Source organism: Camelus dromedarius, chromosome 12 (assembly GCF_036321535.1).
Source record: "Camelus dromedarius isolate mCamDro1 chromosome 12, mCamDro1.pat, whole genome shotgun sequence".
Classification (NCBI taxonomy): domain Eukaryota; kingdom Metazoa; phylum Chordata; class Mammalia; order Artiodactyla; family Camelidae; genus Camelus; species Camelus dromedarius.
This window is the reverse complement of record NC_087447.1, coordinates 6,454,032-6,482,022: the sequence shown is the minus strand read 5'-3', so window position 1 is coordinate 6,482,022 and position 27,991 is coordinate 6,454,032. Positions and strand designations below refer to the sequence as shown.

The window sequence follows — 27,991 nt, the reverse complement described above, 5'->3', positions numbered from 1 at the left end:
GAAGGCAGGTACACTTGTTCCGGTTTCTCAGCCGAGGGCTGGAGGCGCAACGGTTCCCAGAGCTGGGCCTGTCTCTGGCAGGCGCTCAGACCGCTGGACTGACCACCGCCAGGCCTGGAGCCCCCGCCCACTGCACTTCCCGCCGCACACGGCTCCCGGGTCGGCCCCGCCCCCTCCGCTGCGGCCCCGCCCCTTGTAGCCCCGCCCCCAGGCGGAGCCGGCGCCCGGAGCGGTAGCGGGAGAGCAGGCAGCGGGACCCCAGCGCCGGAGGAGGCGGCCGGGCGGGAGCCCCAGAGGTACCGGCGGGAGCGGGGGAGTGGAGGCACTTCAGTCGGGCCGGACAGGGGAGAAGGTGGTTTGGCGTGGGTCCGGGTGGTGTGTGGGTGAGAGGGGGTCCTCGCTGTGTTCGCCTCCTGCACTCTCCCAACCTCCAACTGGGCTCCAATCCCAAGTCAGCATGTCCAGTCCCCTGCCTCTGGCAGGCGCTGCACCCCCGCCCTCCCTCTGCATGACAGTCCGGCCCGGCCGGTGTGCGGATAAGTGGATGCGGCGGCTCCTTACTCTTCTCAGCGGCGCTGGCGACTGCCCAGCTGCCAGCGGCGTGTGGGGCTCCCCCTGTTCTGGGGCTCCCCTTCTCCCTGGGCGGCTTCCTCCCCAATCTTTGCACACCGCGCCCCAATCCCGGGCCTGGCGTGGGAGGAAACATCTGTCGCGCCCCCTGGCAGCAGAAATAGGGTCATGACCTCCAGATGTGCTGGGAAGCGTCCAGCGCCTCCTCCTGGGGCAGCCAGGCCTTCCGGATCTGTGGGAGCGGGGCCGGCCCCCTCCCCCACTGTGACACAGGCCGCGAGGAATGTCCCGGCCTCAATGGACCCTGTGTGAAGCTGCTGGGTGGGGGACAGAGCCCAAGAACAGCCCCCAAGGCAGAGCCAGAGCCCGGCACTACGCCAGAGCAAGAGGCAGTGCACGCACACGTACACAGAGCTCAGCCCACACGGAAGAGGGGCCTGCACAGACCCCCTCCCACATGTCCCCTCTCGCCCCCATCATACACACATCACACACGCCATGGCCCAGGCCCTGGAGCTTGGCACATAGAGCTAGGGCCTGCATCTGCCACGACACACTTAGCACATTGTGGCTTCACTTGCTTCACCTTCCTTTCAGTCTTCTAGCAGTACTGGGAGACGACAGGAAAGGGTTAACCCCATTTTACAGATGAGAGAACAGAGGCTCAGGGTCAGCATCAAGAACTTGTCCTGGGAGAAACCAAGGGAGGAGGCACTCTGAGCTTTGGAGGCCTGAACTTGCTTGGTTCTGGAGCTTAAGCCAAGGGGTGCATGGAACCTCTGCCCTCACCGTCTCCTAGCCCAGTTCCACAGTGTCACTGGATGATACACAGAGACCCAGCAGGTGCCTGCACCCCTAGTGGTCCCTACATCCCTTCCCCTCCACCCCACCCACTCCATCCTGGGTTCACCTGGAGGTGGCTCCTCATCACGTTCTCACACCACTCTTTGCACCTGCGTCTGGTCTTGACACATTTCCGCACTTAGCAGGTCCCTGGGGCCTTGGGTGTCTCACTCTTACATCCTGTGAGACCTTAAGCCTTAGCCCAACCCCCTACCTGCCCCACACAGACACACACAGGGATAGACCCTGGTTAGACCCTAGAGATTGACAGACCAGCTTCAAATACTAGCCCTGACATGAAATAGCTTCAGGCACGAGCATCCCTTTATCTGGACTTCAGTTTGACTCTTGTATGCGGTTCAGACTTCCCAGTCAGCATCAGTGAAGCCAGGTAGGCAGAAGTCCCCATGGGTCCCAGTTCCAGAAAAGGGACCAGGTCATCGTGACTCCCTCCCCTTACCGCAGACATGGTCACAGTAGCCTGCAAGAGGGTCAGCCCAGGCCTGTCCTTCAGGTTATGGTGACTTAGGTCCCATGATTGAGCTAGTATGACCCCAGCATTTTCCTCAGGATGTGGGGCTGGGCAGGGGGCTGGGCCCAGAGTTGGGGCCATTTCCTGTGCCGAAGGAAGTCCTCTTACTGTTCCTGCTCCCCTGCCAGTGTCCCCTCTTGAACCCCTGTGTCCTTGAGGTATTGAGGCCATGAGGGCCTGGGCATTGACACCTGGCCTCTGGGTGCTCAGCTCCTCTGGGATCCTGGAGGAAGTGGGAGGAGCAGGGAGGAAGGTCTCTGGGGACAGGACGTCCTCCCTTTGTCAAGTGGGCAGGACCCAGACACCAGTGGCCCCATGGGTTTCCCGTCCCAGCCAACAAATCATCTGTCCGGTTGCGCCAGCTCTTGGTAGGGACCCTCACTCTGACCCCAGACCAAACTTAAGGAGCGTGAGTGGAAACTGGGGAACCCTGAAAGCCCAAGGGCCACTCAGGCTCCAAGACCCTCAGGTCCAAGGCCCTGACAGCCCAGCCCCTGGCCCTGCCCAGCGCTAAGCTGGAGGAGGGGGCTGGAAACCTCAGCCCCAGGCAGACAAGGAAGTGGCCAGGAAAGCGGAAGCGGCTTTGATGGTCTCGGAGGGGGCCGGAAGCCACCCCGTGTGGTGGAGGACCAGGCTGAGGGCCTGGGTTCCTGTTTTCTCCCCAGGCCCCTCTGAGCAGCCCCCTCTTCCCTCAGGACAGGAACTGCCAGCCGACTGGGCACCAACCACCCGTGCCCGCCAATGCGGCCCGGCACCCCGAGAGCCAGGTCCGAGGCACGCCCATGTGGGCCGGCGGCGTGGGGAGCCCTCGGCGGGGCCCGGCCCCTGCGCCCACGGATGACCTCTTCGCCCGCAAGCTGCGCCAGCCAGCTCGGCCCCCGCTGACACCACACACCTTCGAGCCCAGGCCAGCCAGGGGCCCGCTCCTGCGCAGTGGCAGCGATGCGGGCGAGGCCCGGCCCCCCACGCCAGCCAGCCCCCGCGCCCGTGCCCACAGCCACGAGGAGGCCAGTCGCCCCACTGCGCCCCCTGCCCGGGTCTTCACTGACCCGCTGGCTCTGCTGGGGCTGCCAGCCGAGGAGCCAGAGCCCGCCTTTCCCCCAGTTCCCGAGCCCCGCTGGTTCGCCCACTATGATGTGCAGAGCCTGCTCTTTGACTGGGCTCCAAAGCCACGGGGGACAGGGGGCCATGCAGAGGCTGGCTCTGGGACCCCAGCCTTGGCTCAGGACCACATGGCCAGCTCAGACCTGCTGCTTGAAGCCCCTGGCTTTGTGAGTGAGCTTGGGGGTGAGGGCGAGCTGGGCCTGGGTGGACTGGTGTCTCCACCTGTGCCCCCTGCCCTGCCCAATGCAGCCGTGTCCGTTCTGGAGGAGCCTCAGAACCGCACCTCGGCCTACAGCCTGGAGCACGCAGACCTGGGCGCTGGCTACTACCGCAAGTACTTCTATGGCAAAGGTGAGGGGAGGGCCACAGGGGAGAGCCAGAGGTCCCTGTCACCTGCAGTGAGCTGTCCTTTCCCTGTCAAATCCCTGGTCACAGGAAGGGTCAGGCTCGGCCTCTGGGCCAGGGCTGCCCAGCTTTAACCACCTCCCTAAGGCCAACCCCAGCTTCCACCCACAGCCGGGCATACTTCTCTGCCTCCAACCGGTTCATCCTCATACTCCTCCAGGCTGGGGAAAGATTTCCTATGGACATTTCTGTGACATGAAAACCAAACCCCTCCACCCAGGAACCTTGTTCTCATCGGTGCCCAGAAGGAAGGGCCCCAGACATCCTGGAGAAGAATATGACATGGTGGGAGGGGCCATGCAGGATCTAGGCTTTTGAGAAGGCAGGCATGGCCCCCTGGGTCTGGGGCACGATATATGGGTGGCGCTGCAGAAGGGCAAGGCATAGGGCCAAGTGTACAGGCGAAGGCCGGGATCTGGCCGCTAGAATGTTGGCGGGGCTGAGGAGGGGACAGGACTTAGTCCAGGATCTGAACTAGCATTGAGATGGGACCTGGGGCGGGACTTAGTGATGGGCAGGGTCAGGTGAGGGTGGGAATACCAAGGAATGGGACTGGTCACCCACCCCTCATGCCCCATAGAACACCAGAACTTCTTTGGACTGGACGAGGTGCTGGGCCCGGTGGCAGTGAGCCTGCGACGGGAGGAAAAGGAGAGCAGCGGGGGGGGCACTCTGCACAGCTACCGCATCATCGTGCGGACCACGCAGGTGGGCCGGGGCCATGGGAATCAGACATGGATTGCCTCCTCAACTGCCCGTTGTATCCTGAGTGCCTCTGCATCCTTTCTTAGCTCCGGACCCTCCGCGGTACTATCTCGGAGGACGCGCTGCCTCCAGGGCCCCCAAGAGGCCTGTCTCCAAGGAAGCTTCTAGAGCACGTGGCCCCGCGGCTGAGCCCAGCCTGCCTGCGCCTGGGCTCAGCTTCACCGAAGGTGCCCCGCACACTGCTCACGCTGGACGAGCAAGTGGTAGGTGGGCGTGGCACTGCTGCCTTATAACTGGACCTGGTCTGAACCCAGCCTGCCCAGCTCCCAGCCAGCTAGCCTTGATCCTGATCCTGGGCTGGAGGGGGACCCCAGGAGAGCTGGTTTTTCAAAAGGAGAGCATCAGAGGTCATCTGAGGCCTTGCCTCTCAAAGTAAGGTCTGTAGACCAAGCAGCATCCACACCACCTGGGAGCTTGTTAGAAATGCAGATTCTTGGGCCCCACCCCAGACCTACTGAATCAGAACCTGCACTTAAAGAAAATCCTGAGATAATTCTTATGTACATTTGAGTTGAGGAGCACTGGTCTGCTACCGCTTCTTCCTGAAAGTCCCTCTTGTTCCTTGTCAGTTTGCCCTGCAAGGCCCTGCTTGGTCTCCTCCCAGTTTGCGGTGCTCACTCCTTCCTGGGGCTGCCCATTCCACTGTGGGAATGCTTGAGCCAGTTGGAAGTCTTCCCTACCCTATGCTGAGAGCTGCCTACTGGTCCTGATTCTCCTCTTTTGTCAATCCGTCAGTCATTCAACAAACGTTTTTCTCACACCTCCTTGGTGTCAGGCCCCAGGCTGAATGCTGGGGACCTGTCTAGACCAGGAGCTGTCCTTGATTAGCTCACAGCCAGGTAGTGGGGAGAGACCCACAGAGAATCAAGGACAATGATAGAGCAGGATAAGAGTGAAAGGGGAATGTAGAGGGTGCCATGGGGCACCAAGGTTGTGCTGACGGCCCTTCCTTGGCCAGGGGTTTAGCATCATGGAGGAAATGCAAGAGCTCAAACCAGGAAGAGCAGGCAGAAAGAACAACTTGTGAGAAGCTTAGAAACTAAAAGCTGTCACATAGGAGTCCTGTAGGTAGTTCAGTGTGGCTGGAGTAGGGCTTGAAGGCAAAGGATTGGGAAAGGCTTGTGTTTGGTCCTGAGGGCACTGTGGAGCCATGAACGATCTGAGAGGTGGAGCAGCCCTCTGGTGTTGAAGCTAGACTGGAGGCCTGGCTGAAGGCTGTTGCAGGTCCAAGCCAGACCTGGTGGTGACAGTGGCAGAGGTGAAGAGGAGGTCAGTCCAGGAGTAGTGTGGGTAGCATTTGTGACTGACTGGAAACATGGGAGTGTTGCAAGATCCCCCAGCTTCTTGGCCCCTGGGAGTGGTATTTTTTTGGAGCCAAGGACCCAGGAAGAAAGGCAGGGTGGGGTAGTCACAGTGAGGAGGTGAGGTGCCAGGTGCTGGAAGGACATCCGGGTAGCTAGAGCTTGAAAGGTCTGGGCTGGAGGCAGAGATGGGGGTGTCATTCCATGAAGATGGCTGCCTTGGCCACTGAGGCAAAGAGTATGGATGGAGAAGAGGCCCAGGCAGGAGAGTGTGGGTCCCTGGGATCTCAGGTAAAGTGAAATTCCAGTTGCCCCAAGAGCCAGCTATTGTGAGTGGGTGCCAAGATGAGACCACACCTTTGGCCATAAGAGAGGATTAGGTTTGAGCTGGAGTGGAAGTCGGGGTGCAGGGGTTAGGAGGGATGAAATTAAAGCCAGGGGACTGTGGGTGTAGACAACTTAGTATGAAGATGGGAGGTCAGAGCTGGAGGGGCCCCTGCCTTGCCTGCCTGGTGTCAGGGCGCCCTGAGCTGCGCACAGTTAACCCCAGGTGGAAGGAGCCAAAAGAGTCGGAAGCAGAGAGTGAGCAGAGGCAGTGCGGGGCTCTGGGCCTCCAGGCCTCCAGAGGCCAGGGAGGATGTGCCTGGGATTCAAAGGAGGGGAAGACGGGCTAGCCTTGAGATAAGGATGACAATGTGGACATTTGTTGGGATCTACTTTCCTGAGTTCTGGGAGTAGGAAAGACGGAACCCACTTGATAGGCGAGGACACAGAGGTGGCTTAGAGAGGGCGGTGCTCAGGGCCACACATTGAGGCAGTCCAGCCCCCGGGCCAGTGTTCCATCCACTCCCCAAGGCCCGGGGAGGGGTGGGGCTGGGGACACTGAGGCCTGTGTCTTCTGCCTGTGCCCTCCCCCGCAGCTGAGCTTCCAGCGCAAGGTGGGCATCCTGTACTGCCGGGCAGGCCAGGGCTCGGAGGAGGAGATGTACAACAACCAGGAGGCAGGACCTGCCTTCATGGAGTTCCTCACCCTGCTGGGTGATGTGGTGCGGCTCAAAGGCTTTGAGAGCTACCGGGCCCAGCTGGACACCAAAAGTGAGGCCCAGGGGGCTGGGGGGTGGGGGCAGACCCATGCTGAGAGGTGGGCTGCCTTGGTGAGAACCAACTGTCTGCTCACTTTCCTCTTCCATATTGCCCTGGGGCTGGGGCCAGCGGGGTGGAGAGTTCTTTGGGTGGCTGAGGACGTGGGTCAGGGGCTGCAAAGGCTGGGAGGAGGGGCTGGGGCTGTCCCCCAAGGCCTTAGTGCCCTTCTGTCTGAGCTGGGCCAGGTGGGTATGTGGGCACCACCCCCTCCATCAAACACACATATTCCAGCAGCCCAGCCTCCTGGGGAGCACCCCTGCCTCCCTGGTTGGAAGGGCCCCAGGGTACCTGGGAGGTGTTTTTATCCAGCATCTCCTGCCTGCCTTCCGCTCTTTCAGCTGCCCCACACATGCTGGTGCCTGGGCCAACATCTGTCCTCTCCTGAGACATCTGCCCCCGCTTCCGCCTCCCTCCTAGGAGGCCATTTCTCATTTCTGTCTTCGTTCTGTCTCAGCATCCCACCATCCAACTCCAGGCTGGATCCTGTGGGGGGAGGGGAGCAGCCAAGGCTGAGGCCCTTGGACCTTGTGGCCTGGACATTGGCTGACGGCATGAAGGGGTTGTCCACCTGCTGGCTGTGGGTACAGGGCTCCAGACTGCAGGCAGGGAAGACAGGTTCAAGCCACCCAGATTCCTCTTGCTCTCCTTCTGTGTCCTCAATTCCCTGGCCACAGCGGATTCCACGGGCACACATTCCCTCTACACCACGTACCAGGACCATGAGATCATGTTCCACGTGTCCACGATGCTGCCTTACACCCCCAATAACCAGCAGCAGGTGTGTGGGGGCTAGGGTGGGGGTGAGGGTGGCCATGGACTTCTGGGGGACCATGGAGGGGTGCTGTGTTTGAGCCTTGGCATGAGCTCTCCTGAACCCCAGCTACTCTCCCAGCTAGAGTCCCTCCCCAAAGACAAACACCCCAGGCCTTCACCAGGGACAAGTGGGAACCACTGGTGCCCAGGCTGTGCCTTGCCCGAATGAGGAGGGACTTGGGGGCAGACAGGTCCCATTCACATCCCCCACCATCTAACCCCTAGCTCCTGCGGAAGCGCCACATCGGCAACGACATTGTGACCATCGTGTTCCAGGAACCAGGCAGCAAGCCCTTCTGCCCTACCACCATCCGCTCCCACTTCCAACACGTGTTCCTAGTGGTGCGGGCAGACGAGCCCTGCACTCCACACACCTCCTACAGGTGGGCATCCAGGGTAGGGGGCGGGATCTCAGTTCTGCCAAGGGTACCTCTTCCTAGACTCTCCCTGTGGCCCCTGACTACTAACTCCTTCACTGTAGGGTGGCCGTGAGCCGCACTCAGGACACCCCAGCCTTTGGGCCAGCTCTGCCCCCTGGCGGAGGTCCCTTCGCTGCCAACGCCGACTTCCGGGCCCTCCTGCTCGCCAAGGCGCTCAATGGCGAGCAGGCGGCGGGTCACGCACGCCAGTTCCACGCCATGGCCACGCGCACTCGCCAGCAGTACCTGCAGGACCTGGCCACCAACGAGGTGACCACGACATCGCTGGACTCGGCTTCGCGCTTCGGCCTGCCCTCCCTGGGCGGGAGGCGGCGGGCGCCTCCCCGGGGCCCGGGCGCCGAGCTGCAGGCGGCGGGCGCGCTGGTGTGGGGCGTGCGCGCGGCCCCCGGGGCGCGGGGCGCGGCCGGAGCCGAGGCGAGCGGCCCCGACGGCTCCGAGGTGCCCTGCCTGCTGGGCATCTCCGCTGAGGCGCTGGTGCTGGTGGCACCGCGCGATGGCCGAGTAGTCTTCAACTGCGCCTGTCGTGACGTGCTGGCCTGGACCTTCTCCGAGCAGCAGCTCGACCTCTACTACGGCCGCGGGGAGGCAATCACGCTGCGGCTCGACGGGCCCCCGGGCCAAGCCGTAGGCGAGGTCGTGGCGCGCCTGCAGGTGAGGCGCGGGAGTAAGGTTGGGAGCAAGGTACCTGCGCGCGGCAGGGAAGGAACTCCTCGTTCCCACCGCCGCGTCTGAGAAAGGGAAAGTCAGGGTGGCGGGGTTGGAGGGGGCACACCCAGCCGCGGAGCCTGGCAGAGCTGGAACTGGGGTTCCCCAGGTCCCCCATCTGCAGGGTGGGTTGCTAATGCCCTCCTCGGGGATGTGGAAGGGTCCGTGTGACCTGGGAGGGGTCTCTGGGACTGGCGCTGGGGCGGACCCTCCTCCAGCAGCCCCGCTCACACACTGACCCGCCCCAGCTGGTGAGCCGCGGCTGCGAGACCCGCGAACTGGCGCTGCCCCGCGACGGCCAAGGTCGCCTGGGCTTCGAGGTGGACGCCGAGGGCTTCGTCACGCACGTGGAGCGCTTCACGTTCGCAGAGAAGACAGGGCTGCGGCCTGGGGCGCGCCTGCTGCGCGTGTGCGGCCAGACACTTCCCACCCTGGGTCCCGAGGCCGCTGCCCAGCTGCTGCGCTCGGCGCCCAAGGGCTGCGTCACCGTCCTGCCCCCGGATGAGAGCGGCCGGCCCCGCAGGTCAGGGCGCTGGGAAGCAGGGAGGTGGGAGGACCCGGGAGGTGGGAGGACCCGGGAGCTGGCCACCGTAGCCTGCGCCTCCCGTGTCGCTATTAGCGACAGGAATCTCGTGTGGCAGCTTTTCCTTGTTGAGAGAATCCCCGTCTCTTAATCTCTCTGAACTGCCCATTTCTTATAAGTAGAACGAAGCCAATTAAGCACATTGCCTTCACTGCTCGAAAAATCGATTAGCAGCCCCCACGGTCTTTTGGGCCGTCTGGTCTCCGCTGCAGCTACTCGACTCTATCATGGTAGCACGAAAGCATCCATAGATGATATATAAACGAAAAGTGTGGCCCGGTGCCACCAAAACTTTATTTATGGACCCTGAAATTTGAATTTGATATGATTTTCACATGTCATGAAATATTCTTTTTATTTCTTTCAAAGATTTAAGAATGTAAAAACAATCCTTAGCTTTCAGTGGTACAAAAACAGGCACATAGGCTATAAAAGACAAGAAAAAGGCCCAGGGTGGATTTGTCCCCAGGCAGTACTTTTTGGGTATCTATGCTAAGTGGTTTTCCGTGTTATTTAAATCCTTACAGCAAGCTAGCAGGTCGGTACTATTATCCCCATTTCACAGATGAAGAAATTGGCATTCAGAGTGATTTGCTACATATACACAGGGGCAGCACTGCAAATTTGAACCGAGGACTGGAAAAATGGCCTGTAGCCAGGCAAACAGTTTTCATTGTTGGAGAATTTGGAGCGCTCTTCTGGAAGTGAGCCTCAGGCACAGCTGGGAGTAGGGCCGGTGATGTGGGATGCTGGGAGCCAGGCATTCCTGTCTGACGCTGTCCCTTCTACCTCCCAGGAGCTTTTCGGAGCTGTACACGCTGTCTCTGCAGGAGCCTAGCCGGCGGGGAGCCCCAGAACTGGTGCAGGATGAGGCCCCAAAAGTGGCCCTACTGCCCAGCACGACGAAGCAGCTGCTGCAAGTGTGCCTAAACGACGGCAGTGGTCCTCCAGGGCCCGGGGACCTAGCCGAGGAGAGGACTGAGTTCCTGCACTCCCAAAACTCACCATCACCCTGCAGGTGCACCCTCTCAGCCTTCCTTCTTCTCCAGCCTATGAAGTTGGACAGGAAAGCCTCTGTAAGCAGGGGCCACAGGTGCAGCTTCTAGCACTGAGCTGTCCCTGCTCTCCCCAGCTCCCTGTCAGACGAGGCCCCAGTCCTGCCCAACACCACCCCAGACCTCCTCCTTGTTACAACAGCCAAGCCGGCAGCACCCAGTGCTGGCAGGGAGATGCCTCCCGCCCAGGTGAGCAGAAACAAGCCTCCAGAGCCCCACAAGCAGGGATGGGTACAGGGTGATAGTGGTTGTCACTGCCTCTATACCCATTTCTGCCTCCCAGGACAGTCCAGGCAGCCCCAGTAGTTGTGAGGACAGGGGCAATCCCACCCCAGAGCTGAGGGCCTCCTTCCTGCCGCGAACCTTGTCTCTGAGGAACTCCATCAGCAAAAGTGAGTCTGGAGCAAGATGGGGTCAAGGAGGAGGGCAGGAGGGGGCCTGGCCTCGGCTTCCCTGGCTGAGCCCACCTCCTGTGCCCACAGTCATGTCGGAGGCGGGCAGTGAGACCCTGGAAGATGAGTGGCAGTCAATCTCGGAGATCGCCTCCACTTGCAACACCATCCTGGAGTCGCTATCCCGGGAGGGTAAGGCCACCAGGGTGCTGAGGAGAGGAGCCAGAGTGGGGCTTTCTCCCTTTACCTACCTGCCCAGATGGTCCCTCTGTCCCCACAGGACAGCCCATCCCAGAAAGCGGAGATGCCAGAGGAACTCCAAAGTCTGACGCTGAGTAAGGCTCCCAGCCTAGTCTACCCCTTCAGCCCCAGGACCACTGTTTGTGCTCATCCATTAGAGTTAAGCAGTATCCCAGGGCTCTGCTTTCCCGTACACATAAGTCAGAAGACGGGGTTGGGCTCCTCTCATGCGCGTGGGTCTGGGAACCAACCCATGGTGCCGCCCTCTGCCCTAGTTCCTCTGAGTCCTGACCCCCATGTCCTCAGGCCAGAACCTGGAAACCTGTCTGAGAAGGTCTCTCACCTGGAGTCCATGCTCAGGAAGCTGCAGGACGACCTGCAAAAGGTGACACGGTGGCTGAGGGTTGGCGAGGATTCACAAGGCTGTCCTAGGAAAGGGGCCAGGGGCCGGCCACTCTAACTCCTGTCTCCCCCCAACCCCACCCCAGGAGAAGGCAGACAGGGCAGCCCTGGAGGAGGAGGTGCGGAGCCTGCGGCACAACAACCGGAGGCTACAGGCCGAATCGGAGAGCGCAGCCACCCGCCTGCTCCTGGCCTCCAAGCAGCTGGGCTCCCCCACCACTGACCTGGCCTGAGCCGTCTGGTCCAGCCTCAGCCTGGCTGCAGAACTGCCCGGGTCCCTCAGGCACCTGGGTGACACCAGGCCCTGGGCCCCCCTCAGGAACTTACCCTGCGCAAGGCGCGACTTAGCACTGCCCCCACTCCCCTGCCCATTATTTGGTGGCGAAGTTGACCCTACCCCATCCCTGTTTGTAAATATTCTGCGGGGGAAAAGGGACTTCAGGGAATAAAGAAGCCACTATTATTTGTGTCTACACAGGTGTTCATGACATGATGGGGGAAAGGGTTTTGCCCCCACAGGCCCCAGCCAAGCTCCGGGGACTGGGTAGAAGGGCAGGCCCAGGGGACACTGGCCTCAGAGATGGGCAGCCACCAACTAAGGGGTTTTCTGAGACTAGGCCTACAGCTTCTCTCCCACAAATGTTTATTTGGTCTGACGCCCTAGAACCAAACCTGAGATCAGAGGCAGAGGGTGGACCTGCAGGGCAAGGAAGGGAAGGCACTTAAGGGTCAAGGAGAGTCTGACCATGCCCCCTTATAAATCCCTGTCCTCCAGTATAGACACTCCTCTCCCCTCTATAGTTAGCAAGCCCCCAAGCCTGGCACTCCCTCAGTTATCTGGCCAGAACTTGCAGGGCCCAATTCCAGAGGTAGTAGCTTCTCTGCCTTAGTTGACTGGGAGGTGTTTCCATGTCCCAGAGGGCATCAGCCCTTGACCCACTTCTCTCCTCACCAGACCCAGCCCTTTCCTGTGAGTGGCATCAGCAGGTTCAAACTTGGATTTTGTGTAAACTCTGTTTTCTGGATCAGAGGCCCAAACAGGGCACCGAAGTGCCTAGTATCACATGCCTAGTCCTGACCTACTGAGACCCAGGCCCTGGGGTCCACTAACATAGGCTTTGGCAGGATGAGCTAGGCTCTGAGAAACAGAGCTTCAGTGAATCAGGCTTCATGGAGGAGGTAATGTGAGGGCTGAGTTTGGAGGCTGATTAGGAGCTTACCAGGCAGAGAAGTCAAAGGCATCCTGGGTAGGACCATTCTGGGAGCCTACTGGACTGGAGTCCACTTATGCAAGGACCCAGGGTCAAAGAGGCTGGACCTGAGTCAGAAAGGTCTGTGAATATGTGCACTAGGGATATTGGACTAACAGTCCCCAACACTGTGCCCCAGCTTTCACCTGGCAGACTATAGTGAGAGCCTGCACAGGGCAGTGTGGAAGGCTCTGGTTACTTTCTGGGTGTGAGTCTGCAGAAAATGGGACTGGTTATGTGATTGATAGATATTCAAAGGGAGGAGGATGAGATTTTTGTGTTAGAGCCCCTTTGCTGCAGGGAAGGCAAGACCAGGGAGGAGGTTGTAGCAGCAGTCCCAGCAGGAGGAAGCAGTGGCTTAAACTAGGTGATAGTGGAGAGAGGAGAGAAGTGAGCACACTTGCCAGGACCTGGTGAGGAGTGGACTGGAGTTGCTAGGGGAGAAGATGCAGAATCCACAGTGGTGGTCAGGCTTCTGGCTGGCGCCCCTGGAGGATAGTAAAGCCATGGCTGAGACGGGAAGGGGAGGGGCAGGCTGGGGATGGCTGGTGTCATTTGGAATACGGGGAGTTTGCGAGGCCTGAGGGATGTCAGTGTGAGATGTCCAGTGGGCTGGCACGCAGGAGAGAGAAGTCTGGGCTGGAGACAAGGATTTGGGACTGATGAGACATGAGCATGATGAGGTTACTCAGGGAGTGCGGGAAGGACCATGAGAGGGCTTCAGGGGGTCACGGGAGGTCACTTCAGGACACTGGGAAAGCCAAGAAGAGCGTGGCACAGCCTCGGTTGGAGGACCTGGGCTCACTCATTCCTCTCTGGGCCTCAGGTTCGCCACATTGCAGGCAGCTCTGCCATCAGTTTGTTCAGGTTAGAAACCTTCTCACCTCTTCGCGTTCGCCTTGGCCCCGCCTCTAGCACCGCGGCTCCATCTAGCCCCACCTCCCCAGACACTTAGGCAGAATTGCCCCGGTCCTGACCTGGCCGCCACACTCGGGTTCTGCCCCTCGAGCGGAAGTGCAGCTAGGTCTGGTCCCCGAGTGGCCCACATGCTTCAGGCCCCGCCCCTGACCCCTCCTCCCGACCAAGAGGCTGGAGCGCAAGCGATTCGCTAGATGTTTTCCGGTTCCCCAATATTCCGTCGCCTGCTGGCATCTTCCTTCGTAGACACCGTCTGTTGGAGTTTCCACCTTGGGCCTACTGTGTCCCCCGAGGACGCGCTAGCTTTTGCAGCACGTCCCCCTGGTAACTGGGTTGCCTCTGCCTTAACCCTCCCGCAACAGTGCGACGCCATCGGCCTGAGGATGGGTTTTCCTGAAATCTATTATCTGGTCTCCTGGTTGCGAAAGCTGTCTGCGCGTGCGCACTCGAGAAGGCAAGTCCCAGCCAGCCAGGGCCTTTCTCTGACCCTGCTTTACTGCGCCTGCGTTGGGCCAAATCGGAAGTACGTCCAGCTCTAGCCCTTTGGTCCGTCGCTTGGTTTTTGTCAGGAACTACTGGGCGCTGCGGGGGTATCGGTGGCTTCGGATTTAAGATTTCCTCGGGACTCCAGGACCAGGTATCAAAACACAGACCTTTACCTGGCACCTCCCCTTCCCCAACAGATGCAGACGCTCCCTTGACCACTTGAGATGAAATCCAAACCTCTTACTCCAGGGTTATCTTTTACCACCTGGCCCCATCAAAATTTTTTTCAACATCATCCCTCATACCCCACTCACCTACAAATGCTGACTAGCCCCTCTGCAAAATCCACCCTCCTCTGTTGACCTGAAGTTAGCATGGCCCTTGTGAAGCCCTCCTGAAAGTGCTCCATCCCCACAGCCAAGGGGCTACTCAGCTCTCACTAGGCCAGGATCCCACCCACCTTAGCTGTCTGCTTTCATCCACTGGATGGTAACTAGGGGTTTCCACGGGCATCCTCAGACCACAAGCTCCCAGATGACAGTGTAAATAGTCTTCCAACTCTATTAATGATGTCCAGCCTGACATGACCAGTGGGGTGTGCCGAGTGTTTGCTGAAAGAAGGCAAGTCTCTGGCCAGCTTGGCAAATTTATTAGTTTAGAGTAGAAAAAGCAAAAGTCCAAATGCTTTGATTCTTCAGTAAAAACTGAGCCTCTTGACTAGAGAGCAGCTAGCCAGCTCTCCCCTCAACTCTCTATAAACAACTCGCCCTATTACTAAGGCACTTGAGAAAAGGGGGAACAGAGAAGTCTCAGAACCTCCCTGGATCCTGTAGAGGGCCAGTGCTGTCCCACCTGTCCCTTCATACACAGCCCACCAAGGAAAGAGCTGGCAGAAACCTCTGCAGGGTAGGAAGGCCAGCCCCTCAAACGCTGGTGGTTAGGCACTAAGACAATGCCAGCACTACAGAGGGGCTGGTAACAGGGGCATTATTTTGGCTCAAAGTGTAAATGAATCCATGATTTGAGGAAGACACTTGGTAATAAGGCTTTGTGGCCTCAAAGGCCATAGCTCCAGCCTGTCCCTCTCTAGGAAAGTACTAGAAGCTGGAGGGTGGGGTTGGGGCCCCCAGAATTCCCTATACAGAGAATGGAACTGAACATCAGGACAGGAGAAGGAAGAGTTTGAGCCCTCCCAGCTCTCCCCTTTCCAGAGAAGTTAATGCTTCTGCTTAAGCACCTCCAAAAAGAGAGAGAGATAGACACTGCCAATAAAAGAATAAAATGCACCCCCCTCCCCAGGAAGACATCACCCAACAAAGTTGGGGGCAGTTGCAGCACACCCCCCCAGAATCTGTTAAGTGCTCGCTCTGGGCAGGGTAGGTGTCACCCCTTTAGGAGCCGATCTGACTCAGAAGGGCTGAGAAGTCCATGTCCGCAATGGAAGAGAAGTCTTCATCCCCCGAGAGGAGGCCGTTGGTGAGCCCAGAGGCGCCCAGGGGGGTGGGAGCTGGGTCAGGGGGCCTCTGGGACCCGGTCACCAGGCGAGTTATAGCCTCAGGGTACTCCATCAGCATGGGCTCAGCTGCGTGGGGGGCTATGGGTACACCCTGGTTCAGCAGCTGCTGAAACTCAGAGTTGTCGACAGATGCCAGGTCTGTGAACACGGCTGTGTCGTTGTTATTGCCAAGCAGGGCCCCCAGGTCTTCATCAGCATCAAACTGCAGCTGCAGCAGGGCCTCTGTCAGTGTCCCTTCCCCAGCCTGGTTGGTCTTGGGGGCAGGCGGGGCCACAGCCTGAGCCAGGCCTGGGGCTAGGACTGGGACAGGGGCTGGGGCCTGGGCCAGGGCTGATGCCATGGCTGGGGCAGGGGCAGGGGCTGGGGTCTGGGCCAGGACTGGGGCAGGGGCTGGTGCCAAGGCCGAGGTCTGGCTTGGGATCTGCCCAGAAGGAAAGACCATGGGGGAAAACTCCTCAAAATTGATGGTGCTGAGAGATGGCGTAAATGGATAGGGCTGGGGAGCTGGAGGAGAGAGAGAGAGGCAGGGGTCAGAGAAAGCCTTAGAGGCCCACCCCACCCTCTGTACCCCAGCTGCTGGCAAGGGGATAGGATCGATCCTTCCCTGGGGCGTCAGGCCGGCACCTAGCTCTCTGCTCTTACTCAATCTGCCCTAGCCTGTACGGTCTGATTCTAGCCTCACATCCCTGTCTACTCCAGCCCACAAAGCTCTCATGGCCTTTTAGAGGAAGGGATGCTTTCAGAGGTCAGCTGGTAAAACCTCATCTTACAGCTGACAGACACAGCCCCAGGTGGGCCTGGGCCCAAGGAGTGCCCCGTGAGTGTGCGTCATCACTCTTCTTTGAGCCACACTCCAGCACATAAGAGTTTGCAATTTTGCTACTTTAGAAATCAGTGTTTTTTGTTTTCTCACTTCAGTGGAGAGCTGAGAGCAGAGACTGCATTTTTAAACTTCTATGTCTCAAGGTATCCAATATGGGGCTTAACTGACAATGGTTCCCAGACTTCAGTGCACGTTAGCATCCCCAGGAAGTTGCTGCTTCCTGGGCCACACCTCCAAAGCCTCTGATTCCGTAGTCTGTAAGGGGCCCAGAAATCTGCATCCTCATCGCTCCCCAAATGGCTCTGACATAGGCAACTAAGCCTCATGCCCTGAGAAACAGAAGCCCAACAGAGAGCAGGCTTCAGACACCTGCTGGTGAGAGTATTCATCTTCCTACCAAAAGGTCTAAACCATGGGCTGAACAGATTTGAGCCTACAGTTCTGGTGGGACGACCTTAAGGAAATCCTTACCTGGCTTGGGGATGGAAGCTGAGCTGCGGGAAGGCACAGCAATGCGCCGGGTTGGAGGCCGGGGGTCGGTGGGGCCTGAGGGGCAAAGGTTGGGTCAGTTCTTGGCTTCCCCCCAGCTCTCCCCTCACCAACCCACTGCCTTCTAATTCTCCCTCTGCCTCTCTCACCATTGAAAGGGCTCTTTTTCATGATGCTCTTAAAAGTCTCGTATGTTCTTTTGCGTTTCTCCTCAATCCGGTGACGGTCATCTGGAAAAGTAATGGAGAGAAGTGGGTCTTGCTCTTCCCAACTGCACCCCCAAAGCTCTCAAAGACCCTCGGGAGGAAAGTGACAAGACAAGCTTTTCTGAGACCCTCTCTCCAAACCTTCTCAGCCACTGAGAAGATCTGCATGGCTCTGTGACACTCAACAATTATAAAGATGCCACAGCTTTCTCAGAAGAACTCTGTGGGCTGAATCTGCCCCTCTGAAGGCCACATGGGTGCCTCCAAGTCAGAGGCAAGGCTCTGGGGGCCAGCAACCCTCACAGTGCCCTGTCTCGGGCTTCTCTCACCTGCCCCACTTAGTCCCTGCTTACCTCCAGCTTTAATCCGGGCCCAGCGCTGATCTCTTTGCACTTGGGGGCAGTTGAGGCATGATAGGCTTGCTTAAGACTTCAATAGACTCTTACTCTTACTTCTGATGGTTTCATAGTAAAGTCTGGAGCTTTTAGAACTTTCTAACTGCCGTAGCACTTGGATAACCCCAAAGCATTCAAGGCCAACAGTCCAAAGCCAACCTCACCATCTCACCTCAAACACCTGGTTCTTTCTCCTTCTGTGTTCCCTCCCTCCCTTCTGCCCTGCCACCAAGCCCTGGACTCATCCTCAGCATCCATTCTTCTCACTCTCCATCATTCACTCACTAGACACATATTTACCAAGCACCTACTGCTTGCGAGGCTCCATTCCAACCACTGGGGATCTGGCCCTGACAGACAAGGTTCCTGTCCCAAAAGTTGACATCCTAGTGACAGAGGGGCAGGGACACAACCATATACAAGTGATAGGCACTCTGAGGAAGAGGCTAACAGTACCAGAAGGAAGGAAGGTCAAAGAATCTACTTTAGAGGTGCCCAGGGAGGCACTGTGTTAGCCCATCACATGAAGATCTGGGGCCAAGCAGTCCAAGCAGAGGCAACAGCTACAACACAGGTGTCGTGATGGGCACTGAACCTAGTGTCAGACACAAAGGGCTGGTGGAGCTGAGGGTCCCCGAAGAGGTGGGCGGTAGATGTGATCGTCTCCCTTTGCCATTCCCTTTGCAAGATTTACACGGCATCTTCTCTCCTCGGACCACAGCAACATCTCCCAAAATGGCCTCCCCACCGAGTCTCCCCATCTCTGATCTTCTGCACACTGCCGCCAGAGTGAGCCTCCATATCTACTTGTGACACTTATCTGCTCAGAAACCTTTGGTGGCTCCCCACTGCCTTAGGATGCAACCCTGGATGAATGTCTCAAGTCCAACGTTCCAGGCCCTCCTGCCTGGGCCTGCTCACTGCCCAATGTCAGCTCCCACTATAAAGCTGTCCCCAAGTGTCGTGCACTCTCCACCATCCTAGACCTTCCAGGTGCCAGTCCACCCACCTAGAGAATGCACTTCTGGGTCTTTCTCCAATTTAAATGCCATCTCCTCCATGCAGCTCCCATGGCATTTTGCACACGCCTCCCTCCATTTCACATGTCATTCTGTGACTTAAGGATCTGTTTTGCATGTTTGACTTCCTCAAGTGACTGAGCTTCCAAAGAGCAGGGAACACATCTTACCCATCTTTGCATAATACCTGGTGTAGGCCCTGGCATCAGTGGACACCCAGTGATTATTTGTGGAATGAACTGATGGCTGCTTTGGGGGTTGCTTTCCAAATGCTATCAGACTGTTCCCAGTGTAGGAAACACTCTCAGGCTGGATGACAGGCTTTGGATAAAGGACCATTCTGGCTGTTCCTATTTTGATCAGATGCCTGAAAGCCTTGACCAAACTATGGCTGTGTGGTAGTGATAAGAGAGACACTGTGGCAGCAGGACCCTGGAGCCAGACAGCCTGGGTTCAAATGAGGTCTGGGTTTGCGACTCACTACCTATGCGACCTCAGGCAAGTAAGATGCTATCTCCCACCTCAAGAGGTTCATGCCAGAATAAAATCAGGTAATTCACTGATATGTTTGGAATACGGCCATACATGTGATATGAGGTCAATAAATCTTGGGTATTATTATTATTAAATAGGGCAAGAAAGAGAATCTGATTACTATGTAAATCCCCACCTGACTCCAGCTTCTGACCCTCAACTACATCCAGCCTTGCTGTTTCCCTCCCTAGCTGTGTACCTGTGTCTGGCAAGTACTGGAATTCCATGGGCTCGCTGAGCTCCCGATCGGAAGGCCGCCGCAGCTGCATGGAGACGCGCACAGGGGCCTGCAGGCTGGGGTCTGCGTAGGGGGGTGTCCGGAAAACAATGGCCACTTGTCGGTGCACATCAGCTTGTGAAAAGGAGCCTCGGGCCTCCCAGCCTGGTCCCGTGAAATACACCTCGATGTCCTCTGCAGGAGATGGGGTGGCAGTGTGGGTCACTGTGCTCAACTCACCCAGCCTGCCGCCCCCACGGCTGCTGACACTTATCCCTGAAGATACAGCACCATACTGCCCCCGAGGTGTTGGCGGGGGGTGTTTAAACCAGTTCCCTGACACTCAACATGTCTGCTCAGCCTTGTCCCTCACCTCCTGCTCCAAAGAGTACAGCCCTGCTTCCTGGTGTGTACCTTTCTGCACCTTGTCACACAGCAGGAAGATCTCATCCCCCCCAAGGCAGCTCCCAGAGTTTCGATTCACTCGGCAGATCTTGAGCTCGGCGGTGTTGGGGGCACCTGAGGGTGTGGGAATAAGGAAGGTAGTCCTGAACCACCAGAGGTCTCCCATGCTGACCTGCACGAAATGCAAGGCTCCTGCCCAGCCCAGAGTCAAGGTTGTCCAGAGCTTGCTGACTGCACCTCTGCAGCCAAGGGTCAACCCTTCCCATTTCCCACTGGCTCTTCACCCGAACCAATTCAGCAGCTATTTATCTACCAGCACCTACCATGTGCCCAGCACTGTTTCAGGCATGAAGAATATAACAACACATGAAACCTAAATATCTCTGCCTTCACAGAGCTTACAGTCCAATAGGAACCAATACAATCACAATTCCTTCTTCTCCATCCGACCCAAGCAGTCTTCAAGGCCCATCCATACCCACCTTGGCAATGAACCGTTCCCTCCTAACCCTCAGTTCATCCTGGTTTCCTAGCCTCGGGGCACCAAAGCCCTTTTATTTTCACTCATCCCGCTCACTACTTAATTAAAGACTGCAGTTGATCAATGTCAGCACAATTCGTCTGTGAACTTCCTATGAGCTTTCATCATTGAATTATTACTCTCTAACATTATCTCGTTCCTGAGAGTTCATTTCCTGGGGTCATTAGTATAGTTCTGGGCACACCACCTACTCATCACATATTGGAAATGCCTGTCTCCCAACTAACTCCCTGCCAGCCTGGAAGGTGCACCTCAAAGGCAGCTGTGGGTCTTTGCCTCGTCTCCCCGACCAGCACAGAGCTGGGCCCGGAGATGATGTATACACTAGATGCCTGAATGAAGCCAGAGCGACTCCTGCAGGCCACACCCTCCCAACCCCCTTCCTCCTCACAGGCCCATCCCCATCCCCTTCCTGCGGCTCCCTGGCCACTCACGGTTGTCAAAGATAGGATGAGAGAGGACAGGTGACAGGTGGAGGGGCCTCCCTGCTGGGTCCCGCACTGTCACCTGGAAGCAGAGGCGCACAGCATTCAGGTCGTAGTCCCCGCGCTGCTCTTCTATAGGAACTGCCAGAAAAACAGATGGTCAGGAGAGCAAGGGGCCAGGGGGTGGAGGTGGGGGGTGCTGGGGGGCTGCTGCAGGGAGCTCTGAGCTGGGAGGGCTGTTTGAGGGTGTGTGAAACAGTAGGAGTCCTAGAGGAGGAGGAAGAGACAGTTGTAGACCCATCACTGACTCCACCTGTGATCTTGGATATGATGTCTCTACGTCCCCTCTCTGGGTCTATGTCCCCATAGGTAAAATGGGAGTGTGTACTGAATGGGCAGCAAGTTCCCATGTACTGTGAGTCTTGGCCAGTGAGGGAGAGATGAGGTGATGATGGCCTCAGAAGGGTGATGGGGGTGGAGGTGCTCCAGACAGGCCCAGGCCTTTGTCCCCACAGATCTCACCTTGGAAGGGGTTATTGTTGGTCTGGATGCGCTGACTGATGGCCTGCTCCAGGTCCCGCTTCTTTACACACTGGATCCCCAGGTTCTGGAAGCTGAGGGCCCCCGGGCATCAGTCCCACTGTTTCCAGCAGAGCCTGGGCCCTCCTGCTTTGCCTGGCCTGCCCCTTCTCCCCCATCCGCTCACCAGGTGATCACTCCACACTTAACCCCCTTGAATGTCTTCCCACTGTGTCAACTGAAACCCACTCCCTACTTTGGCTGACAAGGCCCTGTGCCCTGCCACCTAGCCCCGGCTGGCTCCCTCCCTCAGCCACAGGAGCTTCTTTTCCCTTCTCCAAACACATGAAGCTCATTCCCACTTCAAAGCCTTTTGCACCTGTTCCTCTTGCTGGGCGTGTTCTTTCCGTGCTTCTCTGCTTTCTCACATTCGGGCCTTACCTACCAGAGGCCTTCCTGACCTCCCAACCCAAAGTAAGGAGACCAGCTCCTGTGCCTTCCCCACCTCGGGCTATTCTTCCAACCTATTACTGTTTTATTGTCATCACTGAAATGATGACTCTCTAATAGTATCTTGTTTAGTGATTTGCATATTTATTTACGGTCTGCCTCTGTCAACTAGTATGTAAGCTCCAGGAGAGACTGGTGGTTCAGTGGTTTTCTTTCTCACTACAAGAGATGTGACACCGAGGGACTTGTTCTTCCAGCCACAGGGGTTAGCAGATCAGAGGTGACTGGGGACCTATCCCTTTTCCATAGAGCTCATATCCACTTGAGAGAGCAGACACACAAAACAGACAATTTCAAGACAAAGGAATCTGCTGGCAAAGCTGGGGACAGAGCAAGGAGTGAGGAATTCTGCCTCTGTCCAAAAAGGAGTAACACTGTAACAGCTACACAACTGACAGCTTCTCTGACTCCCACCTCACAACCACCCCTGCCACCCATGGGGAGCTCACCTGTGGATGCAGCGGTCCGGGCAGAGCTCAGCCTCATAGAAGCCATCCCGGCAGTCTTTCCCCACGAGCTCATGGGGGTGGGGCCGGTGAGGGGGGTCCTTGGTGACCAGGGAGATGCGAACTGTCCCTGGCCCCGTGTAGCCATTGATCTGTCCAAAGTACAGAGAGTGCCTTTGAGGCGCAAGAATTCCAGACCCAACTCCGAGACACAGACTGCCTGGGGGCCTGAAAGCAAGCCTGCTGGGGTTCCAGTCCCTCCCCTACCGACTCTGTACCCCAGACCGAGGCGCTGTGCTGACCTTGATGGTGGGGTGGGTCTTGGTGGTATCCGTGCTCCTCTCTCCTGGGATACTGCCTGCTGAGCGGCCCTCGCACTTGTAGCGAAAGCGCATGCCCCGCTGCTTGGGCTGCTCGATGATCTCCACATAGGGACCAGAGGCCTGGGCTGGCTCTGCTGAGGAGACGCGGGCCAGCCCCCATCAGGCGGCTGACTCCGTTGCCCCCAACCCTGCGGAGTTCCACCTGAACCACTGAGAACGGTCGGTCCACTTACCCGCCGGGAAGATGAGAGGGAAGAGGTCTGAAAGAAGAGGGAGACAAGGGTCAGCACAAGCCCACTTCCTGTCCCCACCAGGGAGGGCCTGCGGAGATGGAGGCAGGCTCGCTCCCGGGGACACTGAGTCAGGGCTGCTACCTGGAACCTGCAGTGAAACTCAGGGGCGGGGGTAAAGGAACCAGAAGCACCTGTTTCCTGAGGGAAACCGGGCATGGCGGCCTCCGTCCACCGGGGGATACTGAGTCAGGGCCTTTTCTACTTTCGTAAGTTAAACTAAGGGAGGGCACTCCCCACCCCCCATACCGAGAGGAAACTGAGTCAGATACATTCTCCCCTAACAAGGAAACCAAGTGGGAACTACCCCCCTGGGCTCCGGGGGGAAACCGAGTCAAAGCTCCCCACCCCCGACCCCCACCCAGAGGGGAAACTGAGTCAGAACCCCCAAAGCCGGCCCCGCCCCGCGCCACCATCCGGCGGGCCGCTCCCTGCGCAGCGCCCATCCGCGCAGAAAGGGGCGGAAGGCGGCCCGGGGGCTCCCGCCGCGGTCCCGGCGGCCCCAGCGCCGCCACCCCGCGAGGTCAGAGGGCGCCCTCACCGTCCATGGCCGGGGTCCCGGGGGCGGGGCCGGGGTCGCAGCTGGGCCCGCGGCGCGCACTACAGTCGAGCCATTCGCCAGAGGCGGAAATGCGCCGCGCGCGCCCGCCGCCGCGTCACTGCCGGGAATCTGGACGCGCCTGCGCGCTGCGCCGCCGCCGCCGCCGCCGCGGCACCGCCGTCCCTCGCGGGGGTCAGGGACAAGTGCGCGCCTCTCGAAAGACAGGGAGGCCGCGCGCGCGCGCCGCTGCCGGGGACCCGGGGCAAGTGCGCGCCGCGCGGGGGACCGAGCGGCTGCTTGCCTGGAGGCCGCTCCCGGGACTGGAGGGGCGTCTCGGCTCGCTCCCGAGTCTGAGCTCCGCCTGCAGGGCGGGCCCGGCGATTACTCACAATGTTTTTAGGGGATTTCGGGGCCCCCCTCCCGCCGATCGGAGGAGTTTGGTGATGTCACCCGGCCCAGTCTGGAGTAAAGCCAGGGCTGCCTGGCTTCGGCCGCCCGCCCTACGCAGGGAAAGGCTCGGGCCTGCTTTTCTCTCAAAGGCAAGGTGGCTGAACTCCACACGGTTTCCTAGTCGATAAAGGTGCTTCCTGGTCGTTGTTGCCGCAGAAGCACTTTTTAATTTCCCGTCCGGCCCAATTTGGATGCAGTGAGTGGAAAGGGAAGGGCCCGGACCTCTCCACCTGGCAGTGTTTTGATCGTAGGCTTCCCGATGTCTGCTGCACGGTAGGGTGGACCGAGGCTCCGCGCCTTGTCAGCTCCCGCTGGCAAGCCTGGCCCAGGCTCGTTGGTTTAAGATGCATCCACGCTGCCTGTCCTCGGGGCAAGTGGTCAAGGGTCACCCAGGGGTAAATCTCTGGAGCCTCGTCTTTGCAACCAGGTGCTAGTGTTTTGGAAGGTCCGGGACCCCCAGGGCCCGCTTGAACCCTCAGGGTCATATCCCCCGCCCATCCTCCCCGGGGCTTCCTGCTGGGGTCCAGCTGTCACCCAAAGCATTTCCACTAATTAACCATCCTGTGACCCCCTCGCCGGGAGTATCCTCCCTAAAGCGAAGCCCGGGCGCGTTCGTGCGGGATGAGGGTGGGGCTGGAGCACACCCCCGGCCCTAGGCGGGTTCCTCATCCCAGAATGAGGATGCTCCAGGGCAGGCGACAGTCTGCCCCAGATGGAGGAAGATTTTTTTTAAATTTTATCTGAGTTCGTTCTAAATTAGGGAATCATGTGGGAATTGTAAAAGATTGGAAATTCTGACTTGCTTTCCCAGGCTCTGAAAAAACAGGAAGAGAAAAGTGAAAACAATTACCACCCCTCCCACTCATTTCAGTTTCTCATGTGGCTGCCCCGGATTAGAAGAGTCACCTTACCTCTTTGAGGAGGCAAACGTCAGGACGACAGAATGGATTAATTATAATCTTTGATTAATGACACACAATCATCATTGATCCTCACATGATCCTCTTTTTAAAATTCACATATATTTATAACTTTTAAATTAATACATTGAATTCCAGTGTACCTACCCACTGCAAAACTCAAGGGGCTGAACACCATCCGGACTTAATTTTACCCACCTGCTCCTCACCTGTTCATCCCCTCCTTATCCCCGTGTCCAGGATGCCATCATCCGGAATTCTGTGTCTGTTACTCCTTTTGACTTTTTCTAAAGAAAAAAAATTTTTAATAAAAAAATGTATTCATATGTACATGCCTACACAATAGGATGCTGATTTTGCTTTATTTTGAACTTCTATGAAGAGTATCATGTTTTGTTGTCCTTTGTTATTTGCATTTTTCATTCAACATATTACTAATATTCATGTTTCATAGTTTATTTAATTTTTTTGCTGCTGTATACTATTTTATAAATATATCACAGTTTTTTAATTTATTCATCCTGAGAATGGCTATTTGGGTTTCCAGTTTATAACAGTGTTGTTAAGAACATTCCTGTGAATATTTCCTGTTGTGCATGTATCCAGAATTTTTCTTGAGTATCTACCTAAAAATGATTTATTAGGGTATAGAATTTACCTTTGTTCATTTTCAAAATAATGCCTTGGTTCTTTAGCATCCTCCAGAATTGATTAATAAGCATTTTAAAAATAGCTTAATGAATGTATGGATTTAAATATATTTAATGTGCTTTATCTATTACTATATATTATCAAAGTTCAAATTGTTCCATATTTGGCCAGAATATATTAAAAACAACTAAAATTCAATGACCAAAAAGACCCAAACAACCCAATTAAAAAGTTGGTGATGGACTGGAATAGACATTTCTTTGCAGAAGATATAAAATTGCCAACAAGCACATGAAAAAATGCTCTACATAATAGATATTAGGGAAATGCAAATAAAAACAATAATGAATTACCACTTCATACCCATTAGGATGGCTATTATCAGAAAAACAAAACAAGTGTTGGCGAGGGTGTGGAGAAATTGTATTTTTTGTGCATCACTGATGAGAATGTAAAATGGTGCTGCTGCTGTGGAAAACAGTATTTATCGAGAAATTAAACAGAATTACCATATGATCCTGCAATTCCACTTCTGGGTATATATCCAAAACAACTGAAAGGAGGAACTCAAGTGGATATTTGTACACCAGTGTTCATAGAAGCCTTATTCACAATAGCCAAATGGTAGAAGCAATCCGGATATCCATGGACAGCTGAATAGATAAACAAAATGTAGTGTATACATACAATGATGTATTATTCAGCCTTAAAAAGGAGAAATTCTGACACATGCAACAACATGGATGAAACTTAAAGACATTATGCTGTGTCATAAGGCTGACACAAAAAGACAAATATTGTATGATTCTACTTAATAGAGGTACCTAGAATAATCAAATTCATAGAGGCAGAAAGTAGAATAGTGGTTCTCAGCTGCTGGAGAGAGGAAGGTATGGGAAGTTAGTATTTAATGTATACACTTTATGCTGGGGATGATGAACAGATTCTGGAGATGGATGGATGGTGGTGATGGTTGCACAACAATGTGAATGTACTTAATGCTACTGAACTGTACACTTAAAAATGGTGAATTTTATATTAGGTATATTTTACCGCAAAAAAACCCCTCAGTTTTCAATGATACCAACCAATTATTTGCTCTATCACTCTATACACAAAACACTCAGAATAACAATAACAACTCTGCCACCTGTAATGTGATTAAATACAGGATATCTTTGTGCAGGCTATACTCAGTTTTGGTTGTTTTGTTCTATTCGGTAGATATCTATTATCAGGTTAAGGAAGCTCCTTTCTAGTTCTAGTTTACTATATTAACGATAAATGAGTATTGATTTTTATCAAATATTTTCCCTGTATCTATAGAGAAGATCATATGATTTTTCTCCTTTATCTGTTAATGCAGAATATGACATAGATTTCCTAAGAGTAAACCATACAGTATTTCTGGGATAAATCTAACTTGGCTATGGTATGTTATACTATAGAATTTGATTCACTGATATTTTAGGAGGGGAATTTGCAACTATATTTTTAAATAAAATGGCAATAGTTTTCCTTTTTTTCTTTTTCTGGCCTCATCTAATTTGGGTATCAAAGTTGTACCAGCCACATAGAATGATTTGAGGAAAAATCCCCCCTTTTCTCTCCTCTGGAAGAGGCTTCGTAAGTTTGGAGTTATTTATTCCTTGAGAGATTGGTAAAACTCACGAGCAAAACTGACTGTGGCTGTTGTTTTCTCCAAGGAAAGATTTTATTTCATTTATTTATTTTAACCTTTCATTATGAACGTTTTCAGACACACTCAACATTAGAGAAAATGGTGTCATGAACCCCATGTAGCCATCCTTCAGCTTCCAGAAGTTCTCAGCTTTGCTATTTTGTTTCACCTCTCTCCTCCACTCTTTTGGCGGGTGGAGGAATATTTTAAAGCACCCACTGTATTAATTCATAAATAGGGAATTATGTATATCTACATATAAGGATTTCTTCAAAAAACAACTTCTTTGTGGGAAAATTTTTAACCACTACTTCATTCAGTTCCTTTAATACACAGGAATATTTGGTATTTATAGGACTATTCCACTTTTTCTGAGTCAATTTTGAAAAGTTGTGTTTCTCTAGGAATTTATTTTGTCTAAGTTTTCAAGTCTACTGACATTAAGTTGGCAACAGTTTTCTTATCTTTTTAGTGTCTGCTGTAACTGTGGTTATGTGTCTCTTTTCATTCATTATGCTATTTATTTGTATTTTCTGTTTCTCTGTAGAAGTCTTGCCAGAGGTTTTTTGAGAATCTTTTCATAGGCTTATTTGTCATCCATATGTCTTCTTTTTAAAAAATATTTATTTATTGTTTGGTTTTTTTGGTTTGTTTTTGTTTGGGAGGGAGGTAATTAGGCTTATTTATTTATTTATTTTTAAATCTTTTGTGGGGGGGTAAGTAATTATGTTTATTTATTTATTTATTTTAATGGAGGTACTGGGGGTTGAACCCAGGACCCTGTGCATACTAAGCATGTGCTCTACCACTGAGCTATAGGCCCTCCCACCAAATATCTTCTTAAATGGAGTGTCTATTCAAATGTTTGCCTTTTTAAAAAAAATTTGGTGGATCTTTTTTGAATAACTGGTTTTCTATATTCTGAATACAAGTCCTTTGTTGCATGTATGTTTTGCAAATATTTTTTCCCAGCCTGTTGTCTTGCCTTTTCATTTTCAAAACAGTATTATTTGCAAAATAAGAAATTTTAATTTTGCTAAAGGTCAATTTTTTTTCTTTTGGTGGGGGGAGGTATTTAGGTTTATTCATTGATTGACTCTTAGAGGAGGTACTGGGGATTGAACCCAGGACCCCAAGCATGCT

At 55.2% G+C, this 27,991-nt stretch overlaps 2 protein-coding genes and 1 long non-coding RNA gene across 10 annotated transcripts; 2 read left to right on the top strand and 1 right to left on the bottom strand.

Moving 5' to 3' along the window:
- The first annotated feature begins 188 nt into the window (after window positions 1–188).
- On the top strand, window positions 189–11,756 carry SIPA1 (signal-induced proliferation-associated 1). Of its 5 annotated transcripts, none has more exons than XM_064492125.1 (16): window positions 189–296; window positions 2,641–3,400; window positions 4,035–4,162; window positions 4,246–4,422; window positions 6,441–6,615; window positions 7,338–7,441; window positions 7,702–7,859; window positions 7,958–8,567; window positions 8,870–9,144; window positions 10,001–10,222; window positions 10,337–10,448; window positions 10,543–10,651; window positions 10,742–10,843; window positions 10,932–10,986; window positions 11,198–11,276; window positions 11,380–11,756. In XM_064492125.1, the coding sequence occupies exons 2-16, from the start codon at window positions 2,728–2,730 to the stop codon at window positions 11,524–11,526; spliced, it is 3,126 nt and encodes a 1,041-aa protein (XP_064348195.1). In that variant the 5' UTR covers window positions 189–296; window positions 2,641–2,727; the 3' UTR covers window positions 11,527–11,756. The 5 variants fall into 5 exon arrangements, with proteins under 5 accessions (XP_064348195.1, XP_064348194.1, XP_064348197.1 ...); XM_064492124.1 differs by having other exon boundaries at window positions 10,911–10,986; XM_064492128.1 differs by having other exon boundaries at window positions 225–352; window positions 10,911–10,986.
- A 2,210-nt stretch (window positions 11,757–13,966) lies between these two features.
- LOC116152057 (uncharacterized) lies at window positions 13,967–20,156 on the top strand. Its single transcript, XR_004135612.2, has 2 exons — window positions 13,967–14,098; window positions 19,121–20,156. It is a non-coding gene; the product is annotated as an uncharacterized LOC116152057 (long non-coding RNA).
- On the bottom strand, window positions 14,578–23,288 carry RELA (RELA proto-oncogene, NF-kB subunit). Of its 4 annotated transcripts, none has more exons than XM_064492132.1 (12): window positions 23,147–23,288; window positions 22,549–22,575; window positions 22,295–22,449; window positions 21,996–22,144; window positions 21,040–21,131; window positions 20,527–20,658; window positions 19,561–19,665; window positions 19,129–19,341; window positions 17,688–17,762; window positions 16,925–17,005; window positions 16,758–16,832; window positions 14,578–15,967 (listed from the first exon to the last, which is right to left on the bottom strand). In XM_064492132.1, the coding sequence occupies exons 1-12, from the start codon at window positions 23,151–23,153 to the stop codon at window positions 15,339–15,341; spliced, it is 1,740 nt and encodes a 579-aa protein (XP_064348202.1). In that variant the 5' UTR covers window positions 23,154–23,288; the 3' UTR covers window positions 14,578–15,338. The 4 variants fall into 4 exon arrangements, with proteins under 4 accessions (XP_064348202.1, XP_064348203.1, XP_031303873.1 ...); XM_064492133.1 differs by having other exon boundaries at window positions 22,295–22,446; XM_031448013.2 differs by lacking the exon at window positions 17,688–17,762 and having other exon boundaries at window positions 23,147–23,286.
- Window positions 23,289–27,991: the final 4,703 nt, after the last annotated feature.